Genomic DNA, 9,727 nt, shown 5'->3' with positions numbered 1-9,727 from the left:
ACCAAAATTGTATATATCGTATCACCACGAACGCGGTCGCACTGAGAAAAACCTATATAAGACCGATTTTTCCCTATTTTCTTACTACAAATCAAAAATGTCCTGTACCTACAACGAATCAACATACTCTCCCCCTAGTAAATATCTGTACATGTTACTAATAAATATACGGGTTAACAGCCAATATTATTTAAATAATGATAAAAAGCAGTTGAATTCAATATCACCTTCCCTAGACGCAAGTGACTGATTATCAACAAATTTAACAAAACGAGAAAAACGAAAACAAAAATAATAAGCTTCAATTATGGGGGAAAAACTGTTCAATGTTTCGATCTGGCGAAAAGTTTGAAAAGCGTGTTTTTAACTATGTGACTAATTTATATTAATTATAAGCCAGTGTCCTATCTTGAAAATAACATCCACGCTTCCTCTACCTACGATGTTTACATTCATAGTAACATCTACGCTTCCCCTACCTACGGTGTTTACATTGAAAGTAACATCCACGCTTCCCCTTCCTACGGTGTTTACACTGATAGTAACATCCACGCTTCCCCTTCCTACGGTGTTTACATTGATAGTAACACTCGCGCTTCCCCTACCTACGGTGTTTACATTGATAGTAACATCCACGCTTTCCCTTCCTACGATGTTTACATTGATAGTAACATATATGCTTCCCCTACCTACGATGTTTACATTGATAGTAACATCCACGCTTCCCCTTCCTACGGTGTTTACATCGATAGTAACACTCGCGCTTCCCCTACCTACGGTGTTTACATTGATAGAAACATCCACGCTTCCCCTTCTTACGATGTTTACATTGATAGTAACATATACGCTTCCCCTAACTCCGGTGTTTACATTGATAGTAACATCCACGCTTCCCCTTCTTACGATGTTTACATTGATAGTAACAACCACGCTTCCCCTACCTACGGTGTTTACATTGAAAGTAACATCCATGCTTCCCCTTCCTACGGTGTTTACATTGATAGTAACACTCGCGCTTCCCCTACCTACGGTGTTTACATTGCTAGTAACATCCACGCTTCCCCTACCTTCGGTGTTTACATTGATAGTAACATCCAAGCTTCCCCTACCTACGATGTTTACATTGCTAGTAACATCCACGCTTCCCCTACCTCCGGTGTTTACATTGATATTAACATCCACGCTTCCCCTAACTACGGTGTTTACATCGATAGTAACATCCACGCTTCCCCTAACCACGGGGTTTACATTGATAGAAACATCCACGCTTCCCCTAACTACGATGTTTACATTGATAGACACATCCACGCTTCCCCTACCTACGGTGTTTACATTGAAAGTAACATCCATGCTTCCCCTTCCTACGGTGTTTACATTGATAGTAACACTCGCGCTTCCCCTACCTACGGTGTTTACCTTGATAGTAACATCCACGCTTCCCCTAACTACGGTGTTTACATTGATGGTAACATCCACGCTTCCTCTACCTACGGTGTTTCCATTGATAGTAACATCCACGCTTCACCTAAATACGGTGTTTAAATTTATAGAAACATCCACGCTTCCCCTAACCACGGGGTTTACATTGATAGAAACATCCACGCTTCCACTACCTACGGTGTTTACATTGCTAGAAACATCCACGCTTCCCCTAACTACGGTGTTTACATTGATAGTAACATCTACGCTTCCCCTAACTACGGTGTTTACATTGATAGAAACATCCACGCTTCCCCTTCTTCCGATGTTTACATTGATAGTAACATATACGCTTCCCCTATCTCCGGTGTTTACATTGATAGTAACATCTACGCTTCCCCTAACTACGGTGTTTACATCGATAGTAACATCCACGCTTCCCCTAACCACGGTGTTTACATTGATAGAAACATCCACGCTTCCCCTAACTACGGTGTTTACATTGATAGAAACATCCACGCTTCCACTACCTACGGTGTTTACATTGCTAGAAACATCCACGCTTCCCCTAACTACGGTGTTTCCATTGATAGTAACCTCCACGCTTCCTCTTCCTACGGTGTTTCCATTGATAGTAACATCCACGCTTCCTCTACCTACGGTGTTTCCATTGATAGTAACCTCCACGCTTCCTCTTCCTACGGTGTTTCCATTGATAGTAACATCCACGCTTCACCTAAATACGGTGTTTAAATTTATAGAAACATCCACGCTTCCCCTACCTACGGTGTTTACATTGAAAGTAACATCCATGCTTCCCCTTCCTACGGTGTTTACACTGATAGTAACATCCACGCTTCTCCTACCTACGGTGTTTACATGGATAGTAACATCCACGCTTCCCCTAACCACGGTGTTTACATTTATAGAAACATCCACGCTTCCCCTAACTACGGTGCTTACATTGATAGTAACATCCACGCTTCCACTACCTACGGTGTTTACATTGCTAGAAACATCCACGCTTCCCCTAACCACGGGGTTTACATTGATAGAAACATCCACGCTTCCCCTAACTCCGGTGTTTACCTTGATAGTAACATCCACGCTTCCCCTTCCTACGGTGTTTACACTGATAGTAACATCCACGCTTCCCCTTCCTACGGTGTTTACACTGATAGTAACATCCACGCTTCCCCTACCTTCGGTGTTTACATTGATAGTAACATCTACGCTTCTCCTACCTACGGTGTTTACATGGATAGTAACATCCACGCTTCCCCTAACTACGGTGTTTCCATTGATAGTAACATCCACGCTTCCCCTAAATACGGTGTTTACATTTATAGAAACATCCACGCTTCCCCTACCTACGGTGTTTACATTGATAGTAACATCCACGCTTCCCCTAACTATGGTGTTTACATTGATAGTAACATCCACGCTTCCTCTACCTACGGTGTTTCCATTGATAGTAACATCCACGCTTCCCCTAACCACGGGGTTTACATTGATAGAAACATCCACGCTTCCCCTAACTACGGTGTTTACATTGATAGTAACATCCCCGCTTCCCCTAACTACGGTGTTTCCATTGATAGTAACATCCACGCTTCCCCTAAATACGGTGTTTACATTTATAGAAACATCCACGCTTCCCCTACCTACGGTGTTTACATTGATAGTAACATCCACGCTTCCCCTAACTACGGGTGGGTGTCGCGATAAAACAAACGACGTTTACCCTTCCGGGACACCTGGTCTTACTATCTTAGTATTTTTCAATGATCTGCATGTAAATCTCTCATTTGTTCATATTTTACCAAAGTTTTATCGATTTTGAGTATGAATTATGGTCTTGTTAACACTTTGAAATTCCCTAGTTATTTTGTTTATATAGTGTTCAAACGTATACTGGTTATATTGAAAAGGACGTCTTTTAAATTGTTATAAATTGTCTTCAATTTTTTCAACTAGAAAATGTTAAAACTAAACCCCCTAAAGTATTAAAGATCTTATGACTGGACGTGTTTCGTCATTTGAAGTATGTTGGAACGGGTCTTATTGAGTACTTCATGCATATTATGAATAATGAAGATATATAATACATTTTTACAAATGATGTAAACTCTGAGAGGTCAAATGGTCCGTTGTACTTACATCATACAATTATATTGAACAATTGCTGAAGTGCACGACTTAAGTTATTTACACGGCTCCGGGGGAGTAACATTCGGAGGAGCTTTTTACTAAAATCCAATAACCTAGTATAGCGGAATCCATACGCGGGCTCAAATCCAGGGTTATTTCCAGGGCATTAAATAGTTTGAAACTTTGTTTTCAAGTAAGGTTTTACTGATAAATTAAAGAAACATATAATAGTACTTTGGCATTTTTCAAATAGAGTCAGTGAATTGCATGTTGTATTTCTGTGACGTCAGATAAGACTTAAAACTGCCATTCACCGCTGAATCAAACTTCATTACAAGAGGTCTTAAAGATAAATCAATTAAACAGCAATGTTGCAAAGGTGGAGTATTCTCTCTATGACTAAGGATAAATACAGTCTTGGGGAGTGCGCATGCGCTAGAGAGAGGAAGGCCTTCGATCTCGAGTACAAAATTTGCTCGTGTTTTCATAGTTTAAGGTCATTATTTAATCACCAAACTACATTTTTCAATCATATTTATTCATAATATGGATAATATGTTGATATTATAGGGTGAAATCTACTGTAGGGGTAAATTTTCAGTAAGTGACTGAAAACTGGTCATTGGGTGGTGTTTGGTAGGAACGGGCGAATAGTCTTGCAATACGTCAAACCGTCCGTAAGTCAAGTCGTCCGTAGGGGGTTTTCGACGGGAAAGAGCTGGGCGAATAGTCTTGCAATACGTCAAGTCAAGTCGACCGAAAGTCAAGTCGTCCGTAGCATGATCATGTGTCTGGTAAAATTCTTTGTAATCGCGTCATTGCTTGGTCTGTTGTGTCACACAAATACCAATGTAGTCCCTTGTATCAATTCGTCCAACGTCTCTTTCCGAGACTGGCACTTAGAAAACAAGTGCTTGACCAAAACCATTGATTGGAATAGTGTTGTGCCTCATGAAATAACATCAAAGTGTTACCTTCATATAGAAACGAAAGTAAATCATGTGTGTCATCATCCCCTGTACCTGTTTACAGACTTTACCATCTCTGACAAAAAATCAAATGACCCTGGCTATGACCATATGCTGTGCAAATTGTTTAAGCCCATGAAATCTATACCAAAATTAAAGTCAGGGAGAGCCCTGTATTTCTTATTGGCCTTAGTCATACTAAACTCAAATGACGTAGAAATCAATCCTGGCCCAAAAAACAACAGTACTAAGTATATGTGTTGTACGTGTGACAGTACTATTAACTGGAACCATTTGGATATCATGTGCGAGACATGTAATCAGTGGTACCACATAAACTGTCAAAACGTACACACAGAAACATTTGAAGATCTGAATGTTAGCGATGTAAGCTGACATTGTATTGTTTGTAATCACCAAAATTACAGCCAAATTTTGTTCGACCTAACTGGAATCAGTACAACAAACCCCTATGACACCCTGTCTCTTCTTGGTGATTTGGGTACAGATACTAACATCAGTAATTGTGAACTCCAACACAAACCAATCCAGTTTTCGACCCTGTTAGAAAGAACACAGGTCCACACAAAAGACATAAACAAAAAACTCTGCGAATTGTTAACATCAATTTCCAGTCGATTCGGAATAAACAACATCTTCTTGAAAATGTCTTGGATAGGACTACGCCTGATATAGTGATTGGGACTGAAACTTGGCTTAACCCGAGCATAAACTCAGCCGAAATATTCCCTTCGGGCTATAAGATCTACCGAAATGACAGAAAAAAAGTCAGACACTGATAAAGATGGTGGTGGTGTACTGATTGCTATAAAAGACCACCTCATCAGCGAGTGAATCTATATGGGCCAAAGTGAATGTAATCGAGAGTAAAACACTCTATATCTGCTCCTTCTATCATCCCAAAACATCTGACGAAAACTGTATGAGATTGTTTAGCTATTCCATCAAAAAAGCCGCCAAAATTGAAAATGTAGCCCTCATTATAGGCGGCGACTTCAATCTCCCGGGCTAGGACTGGAAAAATAAAGTCCTCAAACCCAAAACAAATCATGTAAAAAATCGATCAACCCACCAGAAATGAAAATATCCTTGATCTCCTCATTACAAATTTCCAAACCAAATAATTCGAACAGAAATTATCCCTGGTCTCTCTGACCACGACATAGTCTATGCAGAGTTGAACCTTACCCCACAAAAAATTATTCAAAAACCAAGATCCACCCCAGTATATAAAAACTCAAACTGAATTCAATTAAAGCTGAGCTTATCAACGTGTACAACTGTATGACAGAAAATAGCGAGTGGGACGTAAACAAAATATGGGACTATTTCAAAATTGAATTGTCTAAACTCATGATAGGAACATATCCCCAAAAGATAGTTAAGACAAAACCCAGCCTACCTTGGGTTACCCCTGACATAAAGAAACTTATCAGGAGAAGAAATATATTGTACAAACGATCAAAAAAATTAGGAGACACCGAAATAAAAAATAAGTATAAAAACCTGAAACATCATATACAGAGAAAACTCCGAACATCTTACTGGAGCCATATTGATAATATTATCACCCCAGAAAACACAACCAATGAAAAATTTTCCTGCGAAAAAAGTTTTGGTCATATATAAAATCCAAAAGATCAAACCATAGTGGCATAGCTCCTCTGAAAAAGGACGGTAAACTTGTTTATGACCCTACCGACAAGGCCCAGGTGCTAAACGCACAAATTCAATCTGTTTTTACCCCTCCTGAAATCTTTACCCAGGGGCGTGTCCAGGTGAGGGCGTTATGGGCGTACGCCCCCCCCCCCCCTTTTTCCAAGTCAGGAACCGTTACATTAGTGCATTTCACAATTATTTTATGTTTTTTTAACACAAAAAAAGGTCCATTTTATTTTTGCCTCGCTCCGCTCGGCGAAAGATTTTATGCTACGCCCCCTCTTTCAAATATCCTGGCAACGCCCCTGTTACCGACCAGCAGTTTCGCACTAGATGCAACATGCCTACTCAAAATAAATACCCTGCCATACCTGTTTCTATACATGAAAAGGGCGTCTTAAAACTGCTCCAAGGCCTAAATCCATACAAGGTCTCGGGCCCTAATTACAACAAACCCAGAGTACTTAAAGAGCTTGCAACAGAAATAGCCCCGATTTTAACCCTAATATTTAGTCTCTGGAAACGGGCATAGTGCCTTCAGACTGGAAATCTGCAAATGTATCACCTGCTTATAAAAAGGGTCCAAAATTTCACCCAGAAAACTACAGGCCCATATCTCTGAACTGTATCTGTAGCAAAATTATGGAACACATTGTGGTCTCAACTATCATGACCCATGCCGATTCCCAATAAGCACAGGTACAACCATCGTACCTCCAGTGTGTCAGAAATGTTGGACCACCTAAAGCTGCGCCTTTTAGCAGATAGACGTAGAGATGCTCGTCTGACAATGCTTCATAACATTGTAAACCAGAAAGTCGCTATCGTAAAATCAGACAGATTAATCCCTACAGTTAGAAAATCCCGAACAAACCACCAGTTTTCGTATCAAATTCCCCACTCAAAAACCCAGACCAGAAAGGCATAATTCTTCCCTCGAACTATACCCGAGTGGAATAAAATCCCACCTGACATTATTTCGAGCCCCACAACGGAATTATTCAAATCAGCCCTCGACCGTCACTTTTCAAACACAAATTAGATCATCTCGTATCTTTTAAAAACAATCTCTTTCCATGTTTCACTCCTCGTCTGACATTTTATCTTCAAATTGTTGAAGTTGGTCAGTACCATTTAGATGTAGAAGCCACAACGAAATAAAGAGATATAGCTCTGGAACATGTGTTATGTTCCTGACACCAAATCAAAATTGAATTGGAGTCCACAAATCAAATGTTTCTCATTGCATTTAGTTGTGAAGTTTTTCGAATTATAATTCTTAATACAAATGACTAAACTTAATGAAGAAACAGGAGTGTGAATCGAATATAATAAAAATTAGGCCCAAATATAATTTTCAACGGATGTTGTCTTTGTTGACGTAACGCTGCTATATGATACACTGTAAATGTATCAATACATTGTTGGCGTTACTCGGTTATATGATACACTGTAGCTGTATCAATACATTGTTGACATAACGCTGCTATATGATACACTGTAGCTATATCAATACATTGTTGACGTTACACTGCTATATGATACACTGTAAATGTATCAATACATTGTTGACGTTACGCTGCTATATCATAAACTTAAGCTATATCAATACATTGTTGGCGTTACTCGGTTATATGATACACTGTAGCTGTATCAATACATTGTTGACGTAACGCTGCTATATGATACACTGTAGCTATATCAATACATTGTTGACGTTACACTGCTATATGATACACTGTAGCTATATCAATATATTGTTGACGTTACACTGCTAAATGATACACTGTAAATGTATCAATACATTATTGACGTTACGCTGCAATATGATATACTGTACCTGTATCAATACATTGTTAACGTTACGCTGCTATATGATATACTGTAGCTATATCAATACATCGTTGACGTTACACTGCTATATGATACACTGTAGCTATATCAATATATTGTTGACGTTACACTGCTAAATGATACACTGTAAATGTATCAATACATTGTTGACGTTACGCTGCAATATGATATACTGTAGCTGTATCAATACATTGTTAACGTTACGCTGCTATATGATACACTGTAGCTATATCAATATATTGTCGACGTTACACTGCTATATGATACTTTGTAGCTGTATCAATACTTTATTAGAGTTACACTGCAATATGCTACACTGTAGCTGTATCAATGCATTGTTGACGTTACGCTGCTTTATGATACACTGTAGCTATATCAATATATTGTTGACGTTACACTGCTATATGCTACCCTGTAGCGGTTTCAATGCATTGTTGACGTTACGCTGCTCTATGATACACTGTAGCTGTGTCAATACATTGTTGACGTTATGCTGCTATATGATACACTGTACCTGTATCAATACATTGTTAACGTTTCACTGCTATATGATACACCGTAGCTATATCAATACTAAATTAGGCCCAAATATAATTTTCAACGGATGTTGTCTTTGTTGACGTAACGCTCCTATATGATACACTGTAAATGTATCAATACTTTGTATACGTTACGCTGCTATATGATACAGTGTTCCTGTAACAATACATTGTTGTTGGTAGTTATAAGAGAGATCAGTGTATCCTTTTTCACTATCTTCATACAGGGTCTTCTACTCTCCCTACGTCTCTTTATGTTGTCTGTATACTGAATGTATACTGTACAAGGTGACCTAGTGATACACTGTAGCTATATCAATACATCGTTGACGTTACACTGCTATATGCTACACTGTAGCGGTATCAATGCATTGTTGACGTTACGCTGCTCTATGATACACTGTAGCTGTGTCAATACATTGTTGACGTTACGATGCTATATGATACACCGTAACTGTATCAATACATTGTTAACGTTTCACTGCTATATGATACACCGTAGCTATATCAATACTTTGTTAACGTTACGCTGCTATATGATATACTGTAGCTATATCAATACATCGTTGACGTTACACTGCTATATGCTACCCTGTAGCGGTTTCAATGCATTGTTGACGTTACGCTGCTATGTGATACACCGTAACTGTATCAATACATCGTTGATGTTACACTGCTATATGATACAGTGTAGCTGTATCAATACATTGTTAACGTTACGCTGCTATATCATACACTGTAGCTATATCAATATATTGTTGACGTTACGCTGCTATATGCTGTATCAATACATTGTTGATCTTACACTGCTATATGATACACCGTAGCTATATCAATACTAAATTAGGCCCAAATATAATTTTCAACGGATGTTGTCTTTGTTGACGTAACGCTGCTATATGATACACTGTAGCGGTATCAATACATTGTTGATGTTACGCTGCTATATAATACACTGTAGCTATATCAATATATTGTTGACGTTACACTGCTAAATGATACACTGTAAATGTATCAATCCATTGTTGACGTTACGCTGCTATATGCTGTATCAATACATTGTTGATCTTACACTGCTATATGATACACCGTAGCTATATCAATACTTTGGTAACG

At 38.8% G+C, this 9,727-nt stretch overlaps 1 protein-coding gene across 1 annotated transcript; it reads left to right on the top strand.

The window, feature by feature from the left end:
- The first annotated feature begins 2,298 nt into the window (after positions 1-2,298).
- Positions 2,299-3,147, top strand: LOC110464988 (DNA-directed RNA polymerase II subunit RPB1-like). Its single transcript, XM_021520524.1, has one exon. It carries the CDS (start codon positions 2,299-2,301, stop codon positions 3,145-3,147), a length of 849 nt encoding a protein of 282 aa, XP_021376199.1.
- Positions 3,148-9,727: the final 6,580 nt, after the last annotated feature.

This window comes from Mizuhopecten yessoensis, unplaced genomic scaffold (assembly GCF_002113885.1).
Source record: "Mizuhopecten yessoensis strain PY_sf001 unplaced genomic scaffold, ASM211388v2 scaffold11045, whole genome shotgun sequence".
Classification (NCBI taxonomy): domain Eukaryota; kingdom Metazoa; phylum Mollusca; class Bivalvia; order Pectinida; family Pectinidae; genus Mizuhopecten; species Mizuhopecten yessoensis.
The sequence above is the reverse complement of the archived record's forward strand: the minus strand, read 5'-3'. Positions and strand labels throughout refer to the sequence as shown.